This window comes from Camelus ferus, chromosome 3, assembly GCF_009834535.1.
Source record: "Camelus ferus isolate YT-003-E chromosome 3, BCGSAC_Cfer_1.0, whole genome shotgun sequence".
Lineage (NCBI taxonomy): Eukaryota > Metazoa > Chordata > Mammalia > Artiodactyla > Camelidae > Camelus > Camelus ferus.
In genome coordinates, this window is record NC_045698.1 from 742,489 (window position 1) to 760,691 (window position 18,203).

The window sequence follows — 18,203 nt, forward strand, 5'->3', positions numbered from 1 at the left end:
AAGGGTAATTAAAAAATTAGCAATTTTATGCAGACAACCTCGGGGTCCTCGAGGTTCTCGTATTGGTGGTGACCCCAGCCCGCAGGCTGTCTGCTCCGGGCACGAAGTGGGACGGGCTCAAGGGCGCGGGTCAGGGAGGCACTGCGGCCGTTACCGCGTTACCGATTAACTGGCCCCGCGGACGTTCCTTTAAATGATGAGAATCACACCTGCGGGGGGACCGCACTCGGCTTCCAAAGCCCAGCAGAGGCCTGGCGGGCGGCGGGAGCGTGTGGCGGGCATGGCATGTGCCACGGGGCCAGACCCGCCCGGGGACAGCAGTGGGGACGGTGGCGGGGAAGAGCGGCCCGCGTGGGACAACAGGCTACAGTACCTGCTGAGCTGCGTGGGCTTTGCCGTGGGCCTGGGCAACTTCTGGAGGTTCCCGTACCTGTGCCAGACCTACGGGGGAGGTGAGCCTGCGCCGTCCCGTCCTCGCCCTCTGTGCCCACCCTGTCCTTGTCCCGGGCTGCAGTGCAGGCTGCACCTCGGGGGGTCGGGGACGCAGCCCGGCCAGGGGTGGGGGATTGCCCCCTGAGACCCAGGCGGCAGCACCCGGCCTTAGAGATGGGGGGACCCCCACATGCACTGCGGCTTCGGGTCTGCTGGGCTCCTCCCCAGGCTGCACGTCCTAGTGCCTGGCCCTGTCGCGGTAGCCATGTCGTTGCCAACAAGCACCCCTGGACAGCAAGCCCGCCCAGGGGGCCGCGGCTGCACAGGGAAGGTCAGGGTCATTTCGGGGACCCCAGCCTCCTCCCCTGGCCTAGAAGCCCACGAGTTAGTGCAGGGGCAGCTCTGCCTGGAGCTGCTCTCACTCGGCAGCCTGTCGCTCCTGGCAGCACGCTCGCTCCTGGGGACACGGGGTCGCAGGCCTGCCGTGCCACTGTGCTCGGGAGCTGAGATTTTGCCCCCAGATGCTGTGGGCAAGGGCTTTCCAGGCAGGCTCGTCCTCCCCTGGGGTCTGAGCTCGGGGCCCCTTCTAACCCGCACAAGGCCTGCAGGCCCCCAGCGCGCCGGCTGACTCTCCTGGCTGAGTCGGGTCACTGCCGGAAATTCGGGCAGTGTCTCCTTCAGGGGCAGTGGCGCTGGCCTCTAGCCCAGGAGACGGCAAGGGCTGAGTGGGGACGATGTCTCACGCTGTGCCTTTGGTCGGGGGGTCATCCTTCCCCGTTCAAGGGCAGACGGCCCTCCTCAGGAGACGGGTGGGCGGCGGGTGGGGTGGGGTCAGCCCGGAGAGCTGACCGCACACAAGCCCCATCCACCATATGTCCTGGTTGTGAGGACAGCGCTTCACTGACGTCTTCTTTCCTTCTGATTATAAGAAGATACGGGCAGGTGGGAGAGTTTGAAAATGCATACAAACTAGCAGAGTTGCTGCCCATAGCGGCCACTCCAGGGGCGTCAGAGCCCAGGCGGGCTTGGGGCAGGGCGGGCGCCCGGGCCCCGGCTTTCCAGGTCGGCCCTCCGGGAAGGCCCCTGGACAGCACAGAAGCACAGGTGGCTGGCGCGGGGGCTCCAGGGGCGCTCTGTGCCCATGCCTCAGGACAGAGCCTCGGCCACGCCCCACACACGCGTTCCACCGTCTGCACGTTTCGATAACTGTCACATTACCCGCCACTCAGAGCTGCAGGAGCCCGAGAGCCCGGAACTCACTTTCTTGGATCCTTGTCCTTATGGCTGGAGGCGGTCCACCCACCCCAAGGTCCAGATGGCGAGGCCACCAGGGTGACTGGGCCCTGCACCCAGAGCAGCCCCGTCACCTCCTGTGCCCGGGGGCTTTGAAACACCTCTGTAGGTTCTGTTTCCAGATGTGGAAGGTCTCGGTCAAATGCCGTGAAATATTTGTGTCTTTAACTCGCCTACCGTGAGAGGCCCCTTTCTGTCCGCTCCGACCACCTCCGATGACTTTGAAGACGAGACGGAGGCCGTCGGCAGGTGGTGCGTCACATCGATTTGCACAAACTCACCACTGACGGTCCACGTCTCCCTCCCTTCACGCTTATCCCAGTTTGTGAGTGGAAGGCAGCACCGCGACGGGTTTGGCAGAACATCTAGACAGAAGTGCTCGGCGATTCCGCCTCGCGGACGCCCTCGGGGCGAGCTGCTTTACGGTGCACGCAGTGCCTTCGGTTCAGAGGGCGGGAGCAGCCCGGGGCCGCTGTGTTCAGGTGCTGACCGCAGGGCCTGCCGCGTGCTGTGGCTGGGGACTCGCCCCAGGAAGCCATGCAGGCGGGTCACTTGTGGGAGGCTGCAATTTCCATGCTGCTCCTTCACGGTCAGTGTCCCCGGGGGGCCGAGGACGCGGCGCAGCGTGAAGCACCCACAGGTTTAGAACAAGTCCTGGCGTCCAGCAGACCCGGTCCTCGTGGCCTGCTCTTCCTCTCCACGTGGTCCGCGCTTCCCCATGTGAACTGAAGACTGGGTGGCGCCCGCACGGCGATGACTGTCTCCGTCGATTTGGGAAGCGCGAGCTCCGAGGTCGTCAGTCACCCCCCACGGGACAGTGCCACCCTCATTCCTGTCTTCGCGTGGCTCTCTCCTCAGATCCTGGGGTGGTTTCTCAGGGCCCCAGGCTCTCGCTGTGCTGGCCAGAAGCTCCTTTTTCTCCATGACCCTTTCTTCGTGGATTGAACTGGGGTGTTGCATCCGGCACCCTTCCTGCTGGGAGGGCGCGGGATTCTCCCAGAGCCTCCAGGCAGGACCCGCGGCCAGCCGTCCACAGCGACCTCCTTGGACGAGTGGGGTGCAGTGCGTCTGCCTGCTCTGTGGTGTCCCTTCTGCTCTCAGGGCCTGTGACACCGACGTGCGAGGGTCTCCCTGCACCAGACAGCTCTCCAGTTCTCGGCGGGCATGCCTGGGTGTCCTGGGGTTTAGCCCAATCCTGACACTCCCTGAATTTAGCACAGACCCCACAGGTGAAGGGCTCGCCCCACAAGGCTGCCCCCCAGGTGCCAATCTCAAGTAGCGGGTCCTCAGGGCACCACTTCTGTCCAACTTGGCTACAAATTTCGGGGGTCCCACAACCCCCGCCTCAGTTTCAATAATTTGCAAGAACTGCTCACAGAACTCAGGAAGCCACTTTACTTACGATTACAGGTTTGTTACAGAGGATACACTCAGGAACAGCCGGATGGGAGAGACTGAAGGGTGGGGATCAGGGATGGCACGGAGCCCCCGCCAGGTCCGGGGCTGCCACCTCCCTGTGCCTCCATGTGCCACCCGCCCAGAAGCCCCACTGCACAGGCATTCCTGGTTAAATCACTCGCCGCTTGGTGATTAACTCAGGCTCCCTGGCGGTAGGGGTGGGACTGAGAGTTCCAATCACTTGGCCGTTCCTCTGGCCACCAGCCCCCAGAGTCACCTCATTAGCATAAACCCAGTTCAGGCGAAAGAGGCTTGCTATGAAAAACAGAGGCTCTCCTGTCACCCACCACCCAGGGAATCCCAGGGGTTTTAGGAGCTGCGAGCCAGGACAGGGCGAAGCCCACATGGGTATTTCTTGCTTCATCAGAACGTCACGGGTGCTCGTGAACCCCTGCTCTGAGCTGACCCGACAGGCTGCACTCGGAGGTGCATGGACCTTCCTACCCCCTCGACGATGCTCCTCCTTCCTCCTTGTCCTGCAGAAACACCTTCATGGTGTGACGTCCACTCAGGGAAGCAGGTGCCCACGCTGGAGGGGACAGTCCTCTGAGCCCCCCTCAACAGCCCAGTGTCCACACGGCTGTCCTGTTGGGCTAACACGCATCCGGCACTTGGGGTGGACGCTCCTCCCCGAGGCTTCAGTCTCGTGATCACAGAAATGCCTCTCATCCTTCTCTCCCCAGACGTGGTGATCCAGTCACAGGAGAACCCCTCCCCACCCCGAGATCTTTCCTCTGGGTGGTCCCTGCCATACTGACCTCAGCCAGCCCCTCTGGCCCCGAACTGAGACCGTCCTCCTGGGGCCTTCCCCTCGGAGCAGGGGTCACGGGGCCAAGGGACAGTCAGCCCGGAGGCTGCAGCCTTTCCAGACACTGGATCAAATGCTGGGACTCAGGCCCTGCCTGAAAGCTGGCCAGGCGTGCACTTACAAGGCCCATGTGGGCATCTCATGTCTGTCCGCGCCACGCTGCAGGTGTGCGCCCTGAGGCCCGCGGGCGGCTGGGAGATCACAAGACCCCACAGTGCAGGACAGAGGTGGGTGGGAAGGAAGAGGGCAGGCTGGAGAGGGCTCCTCCCTCTGGGCCTTGGACCCCAGGCCTGTGGCCGACCCCCTCCCCAGGGGCTCCCACTCCTCCAGCTCTAAGCCCAGCCCACAGGTGTCCCGCCTTCCCTGGGTGGCTGTCTCTGGGAGTCCAGCATGTCCATCGAAGTTGAGACCCTCCAGAATTCAACTTTGTCCTTTAAGATGGCTTTGCTTTTCTGCTGCTGTATAAGAGACACCCACGAGCACATGTGCCCCAGACACTGGCCCCGGAGTCCTGTGCAGAGGCCGACCTGGGCCAAGGGCCCATGGCCACCTGCTTTCTCCAGGGCCCTGACTCGATGTCAGGAAAGCCAGCAGGAGGCTGTGCTGGCGAAATCCCAGGCACCTGGGGCTTGTGGAAACGGCCCTTAGAGAGAGCCAAGCGTCCCACGGACAGCACAGGAGAGATGGCGCCTGCTTCAGCCGCTGTCCTCGGTCAAGGGGCCTAGAAGTCTGCTCCCTGGTGTCGCCGGACGTGTGTGTAGGTTGGGAACAGCTGCCGGGCCTGGAGCACCTAAGTGCCCACACACCTTGGCCTGAAGCACGTGGACTGAGGGTGCCTGGAGGGCAGGACTTCCAGTTCCAATTGCAGCGTGGACCCTGGGGACGGACAGAGACGCCAACACCGCCAGCTCCGCTCTGGGGGCTGAGCTCTCTTCCCAAACAATGCGGAAACCAGCCTCTGCCCAGCAGGCCTCCCAGGTCGTGGCCCTGGTCCTGTGGGCTCAAGTAGGCCAGGTCCTGCCACCTCCCAGCACCTGCTCCATCCACACTGGCTTGCGGTGCAGAAAGGCAGCTGCTGTCTTTGCCTGCCCTTCCATTGGGTCCCCTCCATTGGTCAGCACGTGCTCCCTCCTGGGGACCACAACGCCCTCACCCACCACGGCCGTGTCCACACCTAGTGTCCCACTGGGTGAAGGGGTGGAGAGACAGCTCCCTGCCCCAACTCGGGGAGACGTTTGAGAGGCTGTCTGCTTCCTGCAAGTCTCCACCATGAACAGACCAGCTCCCCGTCCCAGGAGCACCGGGGCCAGGGGTCCCAGGGTCTCAGTGAGAACCACACCGCCTGTCTGTGGATGAAAGTTGCCACCAAAGCACTGGTGGTGGGAGCCGCCACGTCACCTAAAACAACGGAAAACCAGGTGCCCCGACATTGGGGTCACATCTCCCCGTCTCTGGCAGCCACGGGTGCTTCTCCCCAGCCCCGGCCCGGTCCTCCTGCCTGAGGCTGGCCATGGCAGAGGGTGTCACCCACTGACCGCCATGTCTCTGCAGGGACCTTCCTCATCCCCTACCTCATTGCCCTGGTCTTCGAGGGCATCCCGCTCTTCCACATCGAGCTCGCCATCGGCCAGCGCCTGCGCAGGGGCAGCATCGGGGTGTGGATGGCCATCTCGCCCTACCTGGGCGGAGTAGGTACGCGCCTCCCTCTGGCCCCACCCGCAGCTCCTGGGGGTGGGGCTGCACTTACGTGTGACATGTGCACTCACCACGACGGTGCACCTCCTGTGGTTTAGAGCCCGCAGACGCAGGAGGATCCTGGATGGACAGGCGCAGGGGCCCCGGGGGTGGGGAGGCTTGGGAGCAGGGCGCTGCCACTGAGCTCAGGGCACAGGAGGCAGAGGCAGTGGGCTGTGCCGAATTGCCCAGCCCGTCCCCCTGTGGTGCTGAGCCCACGTGTCATGGGAGGTCATGGTAGGGGGACAGAGGGCAGACCCCACTCCCCACGTGCCCTTGAGATGGGCGCTGCCGTAAGGGGGTCTGAGTGTCACCATCCAGGCCTGTCACACACCCAGGTGGCTGCAGGCCATCTGATAACCCCGGAAACAACCTAGATGGCTGGTGCAGAGGCTGGCTCTGGCCCAGCTGTGGCCTGGCTGAGACCCGGCTGAAAAGGCACCGCATGGCCAGGGAAATGATGGGTCGCTGGCGGGGGGGTGCGGCCAGATGTAGACCAGTGGGCGGGCAGTGGGAGCCCCTTGCCGTGAGCGTGAGGACGGTGCTTTCCCGGGAGGGAAGCGCTGACTGGCGGCGCCCGCAGGGCTGGGCTGCCTCACCGTGTCCTTCCTGGTCAGCCTGTACTACAACACCATCCTGACGTGGGTGCTCTGGTACCTCCTCAACTCCTTCCAGCACCCGCTGCCCTGGAGCGCCTGCCCGCTGGACCTCAATCGCACAGGTACACTCCCGGGCAGGACGACGGGGCTTCGTCACTCTGTTTCTTGTCCGTTCATTCACTGTGGGACCCAGGGCCCCGGTCACCCCATTCCTTCACAGAGCGGCACCTGGGGCCTCGCAGCTGTCGTGTGCCCGGTGACCAGAGGGTGAGGGACAGGGTGGCTGCTCTCCCTGAATTAAGACTTCCAGTGGCGACCCCAGCCAAGGGCTCCATCTGGGGGGACCTCCCAGACGTGGGACACAGTCCGGGTTTTCACGTTTGCTCCTGAAGCCAGCTTGACCTCTTTCCCTTCCTGCGTCTGGCTGACACAAGCTTGGTTGGCACGTGTGGAAGGAGGCCAGCCCTGGGGGCCTGGGTGGTGGGCCCCATCCCCAGGTCAGCCCTGCAGGCCAGAGCTGGGTGCTCGGGGCAGCGGAGGCATGGAGGGCATCACCAGGGTGGTCAGCCTCCCTGCCCCTCACTCAGGGTGCTGTGGGTCCTGTCCGGGTGCCCAGGACAGGCCATCTGCAGCCTGTGGCCAGCACGTGACGGGCCCCCTGTCCCAGGGTTGGTGGAGGAGTGCCGGGACAGCAGTGCCGTGAGCTACTTCTGGTACCGGCAGACGCTGAACATCACGGCCGACATCAGTGACAGTGGCTCCGTCCAGTGGCAGCTGCTGGTCTGCTTGGCGGCCTCCTGGGCAGTCCTGTACCTGTGCGTCATCAGAGGCATCGAGACCACCGGGAAGGTGAGAGCCTGGCGGGCAGACCACGCACTGCAGGTCCCTCCAGCTCCAGGGGACGCCTCTCCGTTTTGGTCCTCATTGGCCTCAGGAATTTAGAGGCTCAGCCAGGAGGGGCGTGAACTCTGGGGCTGCCAGGTCTCCTTGAGAGCTGACGCCTTTGTCCCTGGGAGGTGAGCCTCCGTGTCCTGGTGCCAGGCGGCTCGCGAGCCCACAGGGTGCTGGAGCTGCTGTGCCAGCCTCCTCTGACGAGGTTAACCTGGCGCATCTTTTCCAACTCCGTTTCTGTGAAGTTTTTTGGATCTCTGTGCTTACTGCGGTTTTGTGGACAGCATGCGGTTGCGTCTTGCGTTTTCGCTCCGTGTGACCGTCCTTGCCTTTTACTGGGGGTGTTTAGACCATTTACGTTTAATGTGCTGACCGGTCAGGGTGGGGTTAGCCTGCCCTCATGGGCTTGACTTCTGCCTGTCCCCTCTGTTCTCCGCTCCTGTCCCACTCTTTTCCTGAGCACTCTTTTGATCCCACGCTGGGTCCTTTGCTTGCTAGCTGGGACTCTGTTACCCGGGTGGCTGAGTTGGGGGCAGAGCATCACGGTCGTCTCCCTGCGAGGCTGCGCCACTCACCACGCAGACGACGCTCTTGGCATCACAGCCTCACCCCACCCAGTGTCCGTGCTGCTGACGTATATTTTGCTCACGTGTTATAAACAGCAAGTGATTTCTTAGCATTTTTGTTTTAAGCAGTTGATTATCTTCTAAAGAGACTTGGATGATAAGAAAGAACACATTGCCAGTTATGTGGCTTCCAGCAGAAGGCACCAGAGGAGTCTGTGCGTGCAGCTCCCAGCAGGCTTCTCGAGGCACCCCCAGTGCAGGGGCTCCCCACCCTCTCTCTCTGGGCTTGGATACGTCCAGTGTCTTGTGTGTTGGTCCTTTAAGTGACTGGGACGAAGTTCCATGCATTTCCAGGCCAGGCCCCCTGATCCGGGGTTGTGGAGGTTTATGGGTCCGAGTGCCCCAGTGCTTCTGCTCGGTTACCGTGTGAGGGCAAGCGTCACTCTCACATGAGGGCTCCACGCTTGATTGTGAGGGTGGCAGTTTCTGAAGCAGCCCCAGCAAGCCGACCAGAAACCCCAAACACTCCTGCTACGAGAGTCCCCGGAGGGGCATCGCGTCAGTCTGCCTTTGGGGCCTGGGGCAGCGAGGGGAGAGCCCCCATTTTTTGTAGACACCGTGTGCAGACCTCTCCCCAACCCTGACAGAGCTGGGCCGGGTCCTGCTGCAGGGGAGGGCAGGCAGGTGAGCGGCCCATGGCCCCTGCGAAGCGGCCAGCTGGGGGCCTGGGGGTGGCAGGAAAAGGCATTGGTGCCGCGACAGCCTGACCTTGGACCAGAGGAAGCCTCCCGCCCCGGGGAGCCCACCGCCCAGCTCAGTGGACCCCACTGGGCGTCAGTGCATCTGAGCACCTCAGGGAGCCCCAAACCCTCCGAGCTTGCACAGAGCCCGCTGTCTTGGCCCCAATCCCACGGGAACGACGTCACAGTGGGTACCGCCCGCCTCTCTCGAGGTTTCACTTGGAACAGACACACAGGAAAGTCTAACAATTGCCCTTCTTTTAGGCAATTTATTTCACAGCCTTGTTCCCGTACCTGGTCCTGACGATCTTCCTCATCAGGGGACTCACCCTGCCCGGGGCCACCCAAGGGCTGGTCTACCTGTTCACGCCCGACGTGAGTCTTGACTCCACGTCCCCCTGGGCCAGGCTCAGGGAGCACACGAGGTGGGGCCACTGCCCCACCCAGTTCGTCCCAACCCCTGGCTGTGGGAGCAGAGACGTGGCCACAAGGAAGGGTGGCTGGGGTCTCAGGGGTCAGGTTTGGAGGGGAGGGAGCAGGAGGAGGACTCGGTCTAGATTGGGGACCACTGTAAAAGAGGGGGTTCAGGGGAGAGGCCAGCTGGGGACCCAGATGTCCCACCTCTAGCAACCTGAACCCTACATCTCTGAGGGCCTCGTCCAGCAGCATGACCCGCCAGGTGGGGAGCCACAGGGCCAAGGGGCCTGCCCACTAGAGCCAGTACACTTTCGGGACCGGTCCACAGTCTGCGGGACCCCAGGGGCTGCACAGCCGGCCCTGCAGGCAGAGCCCCCAGGGAAAGGGAAGGGGCACTGGTGTGGCAGCCAGCGCAGGTCTGCCTGAGCCAGCAGGAGCGCCAGGCACTCTCGGCTCGGGGCCCACCCGGCTCTCAGGTCCTGGAAACCCCAGGTCTGAGAGGAACAGAGCAAACACAGTTAAGTTCCAGCCACTCAGACCCGTCTCCACCCTGGGAGGTCTACCCCCAGGCTCTCAGGGCCTTGAGTGGATGGGACCCAGGGGTCATCACACGTCACCAACAGGCGGCCCGGGGTGGCTCTGTCTGCTCCTCACGTGTGGTCCTGGACTGTTCCTGGGGCCTGAGTGCGTGACTCAGAACTCTGGGAACGTTCTGGAACAGGAGGGACCGGGCCAGGGCAGCTTGTCTGCTGGCCACGGGCCTTCCCATCTCACTCCAGATGCAGGTCCTCTGGAACCCCCGTGTGTGGCTGGACGCCGCCACCCAGATATTCTTCTCTCTGTCCCTGGCCTTCGGAGGACACATCGCTTTTGCAAGTTACAACCCGCCAAGGTAGGGCCGGGCTGGGCGGGGACCACGCTCAGACACACGAAGCCCTTCTCTGTCGGGAAGTCCTGCCCAGGTGGAGGTGGCCAGCAGTGAGCTTCTGATAACAGGCGATTCCTGAGTCATCCTCAAGGGCCGGGAGGCGGGGCCACTTCCAGCTCGGTCCGAGCCAGCTGCAGGAGGAGAACCTGGGTGGTCAAGCCCAGGAGCAAGGCCTTACCTGTGCTCTGCCCCGTGTGTGATGCTCGTGGCCACAGAAGCAGAACCACGGCTGTATCAGCCTCCTGGTCACACAGACACCAGGCCGCAGCCTCTCCTGCAGGAGCTGTAGACTTGCTCTATGAGACCAAGAGGCTGAGGCCCCAAGCATGACCACGTCATAAACCCCAGGGCGCCGGCAGGCATGCCCTTAAACCACTTCCCCGGGGTTGTCTGAGGGTGGTAGGGCAGGCGGGGGTGCAGGGGCTGGTGGCAGGGGCCTCAGGCGTGGGTGTTGGGCCGCCAGGGGCTTCAGTGCGTTTCTGCTTGGACTCCCTTGAATGGCAGCTTGTGTGTGTTTCTCGTTTGGAGACTATCCCAGTGAGACCCGCAGCTGCCCCACCCTCGCCCTCAGCTCCCCGATGCCCCGGGAGATGGGGGCTGAGTGTGTTACAGCAGCAGCGCCCCGAGCTGGGGCCCCTGGGGAGGGGTTGGCAGGGTGGGGCTGAGACGTCCGAGTTCCGGGTGGAGCACAGGCAGGCCCCGGTGCAGAGCAGAGTGGGGGCGTCCAGGGTGCAGAGGTGTGATCCCTGAGTCGTCTCGAGGTTTGGAGGTGGGGTCTCTGGGCACACAGGGCCACACACGCACATGTCCCCCAGGAACAACTGTGAGAGGGACGCGGTGGCCATCGCCCTGGTCAACAGCATGACCTCCTTGTACGCGTCCATTGCTGTCTTCTCCGTCCTGGGGTTCAAGGCTGTCAACGACCACGGGCGCTGCCTGGACGGGTGAGCACGGTGCCCTCTGGGTCTGGGAACAGGTGTCCCCAGATCACGGCCCCACCACGGGGCCTGCTGCACGGGGGGCCCACAGACGACCTTCCCCAGGGGAGCGGGTGGAGGGTCTGTCCAGAACCTGGAATGGAAACAGGTCTCTGGCAGATGAGGTCGATCTGGGCAGGGTGAGCCCCCTGTCCGATGACTGGTGTCCTGATTGGACAGAAAGGGACGCAGGCAGGACAAGAAGCCACGTGAGACAAAGCAGAGGCTGGAGGGTTGCGGCCACAGCTCATGGATGCCTGGGGCCCCGGAGGCTGGAAGAGGCAGGAACGACCCTCCCCTGGAGCCTTTGGCAGGAGCACAGCCCTGGACATCTGGATCTCGGACTCCCAGCCGCAGGGCTGAGGAAGGAGGAACTTCTGTTGTTTCAAGGCCCCCCGTCCGGGGGCATTTGTCGCAACAGCCCCGGGAGCTGAGGCATTAGGAGGACCCCACACTTGGAGTTGTGCGTTCGATGGCCCGGCCTGGCCTACCAGACGTGTTTTCCTGGGTAGAACCCATCACAGTGTATAAGAGTGTCCCCCGGGGTGCCGTTGACGTCCACAGTGCCCGGGACGGCCCCACGGAGTGATCACCGTGTCACAGAGAGCCGAGATACCTGTTTCAACCGCGCTCGGCTGCGCTGCTGAGCGCGTGCTCCTCTCAGAATGTTCCAGAGAGGCTGCAGAGGCCACGCCCGGTGCACAGTGCAACCCCTGCAGGGGAGCAGGCGCCCAGCTGCCTCCACGGAGACGCCCAGCGAACAAGTCTGTTCATCCACTGAGGCCAGGCTCCCCCCACAGCACGTACCCCTGGCCTGAACAAAGCCTCTTGGAAGTTTTCTGTGGGTGGCATCACTGCCTTCTTGCTGCATTTAGAACACTGGACAGAACTTAAACAGCAAAACCAACAAAAAGCACAAGAATTTGAGAACCGCAGCTCCAATCATGAGGCGCTCGGCTGCGGCTCCAGCTGAGACAAGGCGGAGCGTCCCAGGCCCCGAAGGGGACGTGCACGGTGGAGTGGAGCATCCCGGGGCCCGGAGGGGACGTGCGTGATGGACAAGTCCGCAAGTGCCCTCAGATGCCGCGGGGACTGGAGTCGAGGTTACAGATACATCTAGCAGGCAGGCGAATCAGCAAACACGGAAGCCCCCATGGTGTTTGAGCCATGAGGTCCGAGACAGACAGTGCAGGCGTGCAGACCTGGGGCCACCGCCCACAACCTGGCCCGGGGTGGCCAAAATTCAGGGAGGCAGGAAGCGGCACAGCCCAGTTCGTACCCCCAGGGAGTGTCGCCTCCAGCCTGGGGCCCCTCTGGGGCTGGACCAGCCTTCTCTCCCTGCGAGTGCACGAGGCCAAGGGGCAGCTCCACACTGCCAGCCCCACAGGTGTCCGCTCACCAGGCCTCCCTACCCCACAGAAACATCCTCCGTCTCATCAACGCCTTCGATCTCCCAGACCAGAGCATCTCCAGGGATGACTACACGGCTGTCCTCGCCCGCCTGAACGTCTCCCGGCCTGAGTGGGTGGCTGGTCTCCACCTGGACGCCTGCCGCTTGGAGGACTTTCTGGAAAAGGTACTCGAGGGGCCGGGTCGAGGGCACCAGGCCGCTCTGGGCCGAGTACTTGCTGCACATGGCCCCCTGGGGTCAGGAGTGCAGGACTTTAGGCTGACCCTCTGCCTCTGCTTCTCCGAGCTTCTAGAAAACCCTGTGGCCTAAACACACCATGGCTGAAGGGCCCTGCCCAGCAGGGGGTGGGGTCCAGGCTGATCCAGGAAAGCAGGCATTGCTGGTGCACAGAGACCAGGGAGAGGGGCCAGAGCGAGGTCACAGAGCCAGGCCGTGGCTGGAAGGGCCTCATGCAGGGCCAGCTGATGCCAAGGACTGGGGACAGCAGGCTGGGTGGGCAGCCATCTGACGGGCACCTGAGCCCACGCCCCCAGGCCCCACGTCCCCTGCTGGCTGCCGGTTATGTGGGGGAACAGGCTCCCCCGGCTCCGTAGGTGCTCCTGAAGTTTGTTACGACACAGCTCGCACAGGGCAGGGCCACCAGCCCAGACTGGTGCCAGGGACAGGTGCTGGTGTGCGTGTCCCGGGGTGGGGCATGCCTGTGCGCGAGGCCTGGTGTGGGCACGTGCCACCTCCTCCCTGCGCTGCCCTGCAGAGCGCCGCAGGCACGGGCCTGGCCTTCATCGTCTTCGCTGAGGCCGTCCTCCACATGCCCGGGGCACCCGGCTGGGCCGTGCTCTTCTTCGGGATGCTGTTCACCCTGGGCCTGTCGTCCATGTTTGGGAACATGGAAAGTGTCATCACACCGCTCCTGGACTTGGGGGTCATGCCCAGAGGGGTCCCCAAGGAGCTCCTGACTGGTGAGTGGACAGCCACCTCCCTGCAGGCCTGTCACTCTCCAGACGCCCCTCCTCCAGGGGGGCTTCAGGGCCCTGTCCCCATGGAAGCTGCACCCTGCAGCTCTGACTTCACATCCTGAGGGTCGTTACCGGGGAGCCAAGGGTCAGGGAGTCAGGGGCCAGGGACGCTGTCCTGCACTGCCCACTGAGGCCACAGCCATCTGAGCTTGTCCCCTGGCTCCCAGGGCGCAGGGGGACGTGGCCGGGAAGAGCAGACGTGACAGGCAGAGGAGCTGGGAGGGCAGCGCCAGGGCGACTGCCTGAGATGTGGGGTTGTGTCCAGGGCTGGCCTGCCTGGTCTGCTTCCTCTCGGCCACCTGCTTCACACTGCAGTCTGGAAGCTACTGGCTCGAGATTTTCGACCACTATGCTGCGCCCTTGAACCTGATCTTCTTTGCCTTCTTCGAAGTGGTCGGGGTCGTTTATGTCTATGGGATGAAACGGTGAGTCCCTGGGGTCCCGCCTTTCTGCTGCTAGCATCCGGAAGTACACAGTGCAGGAGTCCCGGGCAGCTGCAGGATGACATGGGACCCGGCCCTGCCTGGCTGCGGGGAGGCCAGCGACAAACGTCAGTCTCCAGCCACATGGTGGACTCCTGATGTCCAAGTGCAGGTGGGAACTAGGGCACCAGGAGGCCCGGCCAGGGTTCCGAGCCCTGCCCTCCTGGAGGCCACACACTGGTCCTGCCCACCCACACCTGGCCCGGGCCTGCCGCACACCTGACACTCACACCTTCACTCACATCGAGACTCACACCTGCACTCACACCTGCCACCCTGACAGTAGCCCTGCCCAACGAGCCTGGAGGTTGTGACCTCTGTCCCTGTGTTCTAAGAGATCCCGAGAGACCCTGATGCCACGGCCTCCACTGCAGCAATCTGGGCACGGGGACTGTGAGCTTGTCCCTGCGGGACACTGCCCACCTCAAGAGGCAGGCATGAGAGGCAGGGTCCAGCGGCGATGAGGAGGAACAGTGAGCCCGTGGACTCAACTGACCGTGGGGTCTCAGAAGAAGACACTCCGGAGCTGGGAGGAGCAGAGCTGGGGGGCTGTGCAGGCAGGGGAGGGGCCATGAGGCGGGGCACCTTCTCCGCGTCTGCAGAGATGTTGCATATCCTGAGCCTCTGTCCCCACCCCTGGGGCCTGGGTCAGGCACCACCTTCCCCTGGGGTGTGCCACTGCCCCACCAGAGCTGGAGTCACCCCCAGGGTGGAAGTCCTCCCTCTCCCTCAACTGGGCTGACCCTCGCGCACTGGCCTTTCTCACCCATCTACCTGGAGGCTGAGTCCTCATTAGGACCCCAGAAGGCTGCCTCGTCTGGGGGCACTCAGGAAGATATGGGGCAAAGGTCAGAGTGGAGGTGGGGCGGGCCCCATGGGCCAAGTCTTGGGGTCACGGAGGCGCTGGCTGGGCGGGTGGAGCCAAGCCCAGTGTCTTCGTGGCAGGTTCTGTGATGATATCGCGTGGATGACTGGGAGGCGGCCCGGCCTCTACTGGCAGGTGACTTGGAAGGTCGTCAGCCCCCTGCTGCTGCTGACCATCTTTGTGGCCTACATTTCCCTCCTGGCCAGCACGCCGCCGAGCTACAAGGCCTGGAACCCCCAATACGTAGGTCCTTTGGGCAGGGAGCGGGAGCCCGGGGACCGCCTCAGACCCGGCCTGGCCCTGTCCTGGTGCCACCCAGGACCCAGAGGACCCCTCGGTGGGCATTCACGCCCTAAGGACCATGTGGGCTGCTTCTGCTCTGAGACCCTTGACCGCGGATGCCCTCGGGGGTGACAGTTTGATTCCTGCAGCCCCAGTAACCTTGGGCAAGTGGTGGGAGGACAGGAGCAGTTTCCAGACTCTGGCAACCTCACGGGTCCCTGTAGCCCCTCCCACAGGGAAGTGCTTCCAGCCAAAATTCACAGGTGCAGTGGGGATGCCCAGCCTGGTCCCAGACAAGAAACCAGCCACCCAGCTGGTCGGCGGACTCTGGCTCCAAATCTTGGCCCCAGGCTGCACTGGGAGCCGAGTGGGACTGGCTGACCTGCCACCCCTCTTGCGGCTCAGAACCTTGCCTGAGCTTGGGTGGGTGGTGCTTCCCCCTTACAGAGGGAGCACGGGGTTTGACGATGCCTAGCAGGTCAGGACAAGGCAGCCCTGAGACCCCCGGTCTGGGCGGCTCTCTCCAGAACAAGATTCCCCGGATTCCAGGCCTGTTTCTCAGTGCCCAGTCGCCATGAGCGGCTCGGCCCCGAGTCCCAAAACATCGGCTGCCTGAGCCCACAGAGTGGCCCCTGGCTGTGTGCCTTTCCCACCCACCCATGCTGGGTGCTTCGTTTCGGGAAGAGCTGGGATGAAGCTGCCCCCACACAGTTCCTGCGGCCGGGGGTCAGCCTCGCCACATCTGGGGTGGGGGGCGCCCACCTCTTGGCCTGTGTCCCTGTAGGAGCAGTTTCCCTCGCGGCAGGAGAAGCCCTACCCGGGCTGGGTGCAGGCCATCTGCGTGCTCCTGTCCTTCCTGCCTGCACTGAGTGTCCCGGCGGTCACCCTGGTCCAGCTGCTCGCCCGGCGCCGACGGAAGCAGCAAGATGTGCAGCAGGACATGGGCCCAAAGCTGCAGGACGGCGGGGTCTGCTGAGGGTGGGGCTGGGGCAGCAGCGTGGGGGTCCAGCCTGTGGGCCTCGCAGCCCAACCCCAATACACAGGTCCTCCCAGCGACTCCGAGACCCATGGTCTTTGCTTCCGACACCACCTCAGCCTCCAGGCCACCTCAGGGTACAGACCAGCTCCGACATCGCAGTCCATGCCCTTCTCCAACCAGAAACAGCCCGCCGTGTGGCTCCTGGGCCCTGCAGTCTGGGGTCCTGCCCGGGGCATCTGGGTGGTCTTGCACTTACCCGGCGAGTCCACAGGCAAAACTGCTGGGGTCCCAACGGTCAGGGTGGAGATGTGGCCACTGGGAAGGCCCAGACACGCTCCTCCACTGAGGGCCTGTGAGTTTGGGAACCAGCAGGGCCGGTCTCTGAGAAAAAGCCGACAGCGTTCTCTCCCCTGAGCTGGGAAGGGAGGCTTGGCCCCCTAGAAGCCCATTGCTCTACCCAGAGCCCTGGGGTCCTGAGGAGGGCATGCCATGACTGCCCACGCGATGGGGAAGCTCACGGGAGAGGGGGTCTGTCTGGGACCGAGGCTTGGGTGTCCTGTACTCAGAGAATTGCCACAGAGGCACAGACGCCCCGCTCCCAACTGGCCAGGGCACCACGGCCCAGAAAGCCGGGGGTGGGGGGTGGTCGGCTCTTCCCAGGTTTAGCTCAGAAACACATCATTTTTTTTTTTTCCGAGAATTCTCAGGGTCAGTGTGTGTTAGGAATGAATAAAAGGGACGATTATCACGCAGGTTTCCACTGTCTACAGAGGAAGGACATCTCCCCTCACGGTCGGCCGGCCCTTCCCTGTGCTGAGCCCTCTGAGCAGCCCTCAGCCACGACCCGGCCTGTTCTGGGCCCTCGGAGTACCTCCATATGCCCCCGCCTGCTCCTCCCTCCCTCCCTCCTCTGTTCCTCCATCCTTCCTCCCCTCTGCCCCTCCTCCAGCAGTCAGGTTCTAAGACGCCGGGTGCTGGACACCCAGGCCTGCCTGAGACTCGCCTCCGTGGTGACTGCTGTGTCCTTGGCATCTTGCTGGGAACACGTCCCTCCGAGCACCGTTAACAAGGCCTCGGGCCGGCGGTCGCTGTCCGTGGTGCTGAAACACCGCAGCCCGCAGGGCACCAGGGCGGGTTTAACCGGCGGCGCCCAGGCAGCCAGATCCCAGAGCAGACAGAGCGCGCGCGCTACCGCGTGCCTGAGGGGAGCTGCACATTAAACTGCAATCAACGCAAGAGCGCGCCGAAGTGAGTCCTGAGCCCCGCAGGGAAGGCGGGCCCTGCACTGTGCCCCACGCCACACTCTGCGGTCCATGGCCTCTTCTGTGGAAAAGCCAACAGCGGCTGTGAGTCTTCCTCGCGCTGCATCTCTTGGACTCGCTGCCTCTCCAGCCTCCCTCCTCCACTTTCAGGGACCTTGTGCTCACACTGGGCTCACATCCCCTCTTAAGATCAGCTGATTAGTTATGAATTCCACCTGCACCGTAATGCCCCTTTGCCACGTTGGGTGATGTCCTCTGGGGTTCCAGGATTGGGACGGGGGCATCTTTGGGGGTCCTTATTCTGCCTCCCACGAGGGCCCGGGGTACTCTGAGCTGCCAGGTTTGGGAAGCCCTTTGCTCTACAGCGACCTTCACAGGGGAGGGTCCCATGGCCCGGCGCGGAGCACATGCCGGGGTTTCAGTGCCGAGGGAGGGGCAGGGGTGTGGGACAGGGGGATGAGCGCTCGGCACTGCTTGGGGGCCAGGGGCACCGTCTGTGCCCTTTCACTCCTTTCTAGTCTTGAACTGGTCTTGCTGCACCCATGTCCGGGGACACACGCGTGAATGAGCTTCCTCACGGGCCATTTAGATCTAGGGAAACCTGAAAAACTAGATTTTTTTCCTTTGCTTCTCAAAATTTTATTATTTTCATGGTGCACCCTGAGGAGAACTGGCAGTCTGCATGGTGGTTTTAAAAACGAGATAAATCAGAAAGAGGTCTTACCCAGCTGAGACGGAGCAGAGCACACGCCTTCTCCAGGTAAAACTACAAGTGATTCTGAGGGAAAACATGGCAAAACGCACTTACTAGAGAAACAGGATTCTGGGAGCTGAAAGTTAGAGCAGTGCTGACTGGCCTCTTGGGTCTGGTCTGTCAAGGAAATGCCAGACACAGGCCGGGGCGCCGGGAGACCGCGGTGGCTGTGGTGGGTCAGCAGGCCCCCGCTGTGGGGCCCGGGACACGTCCCCCTGCATGGAGTGCCCTCCGCCCTGGGCAGTGGGCCAGTCCTCCCCAGTGAGGGCCCCGCAGGGCCGGCTCGCGGGGCGGGTGGCGCCAGCCCCT

General features: G+C 63.4%; 1 protein-coding gene across 5 annotated transcripts; it reads left to right on the forward strand.

Moving 5' to 3' along the window:
- The first annotated feature begins 216 nt into the window (after positions 1 to 216).
- Positions 217 to 15,956, forward strand: SLC6A18 (solute carrier family 6 member 18). Of its 5 annotated transcripts, none has more exons than XM_032469473.1 (12): positions 217 to 452; positions 5,543 to 5,683; positions 6,309 to 6,446; positions 6,941 to 7,173; positions 8,786 to 8,896; positions 9,718 to 9,830; positions 10,682 to 10,810; positions 12,263 to 12,419; positions 13,009 to 13,213; positions 13,536 to 13,695; positions 14,698 to 14,860; positions 15,684 to 15,956. In XM_032469473.1, exons 1-12 carry the CDS (start codon positions 281 to 283, stop codon positions 15,873 to 15,875), a joined length of 1,914 nt encoding a protein of 637 aa, XP_032325364.1. In that variant the 5' UTR covers positions 217 to 280; the 3' UTR covers positions 15,876 to 15,956. The 5 variants fall into 5 exon arrangements, with proteins under 5 accessions (XP_032325364.1, XP_014407955.1, XP_014407947.1 ...); XM_014552469.2 differs by having other exon boundaries at positions 6,992 to 7,173; XM_014552461.2 differs by lacking the exon at positions 15,684 to 15,956 and adding an exon at positions 15,083 to 15,676.
- Positions 15,957 to 18,203: the final 2,247 nt, after the last annotated feature.

Excerpts from the sequence above, each read along its gene's own strand:
- SLC6A18 (XM_014552461.2), top strand. The coding sequence starts at position 281 with ATGGCATGTGCCACGGGGCCAGACCCGCCCGGGGACAGCAGTGGGGAC. Across the intron at positions 13,696-14,697 it reads TATGTCTATGGGATGAAACG|GTTCTGTGATGATATCGCGT; the intron begins GTGAGTCCCTGG and ends TCTTCGTGGCAG. Across the intron at positions 14,861-15,082 it reads AGGCCTGGAACCCCCAATAC|GAGCAGTTTCCAGACTCTGG; the intron begins GTAGGTCCTTTG and ends GTGGGAGGACAG.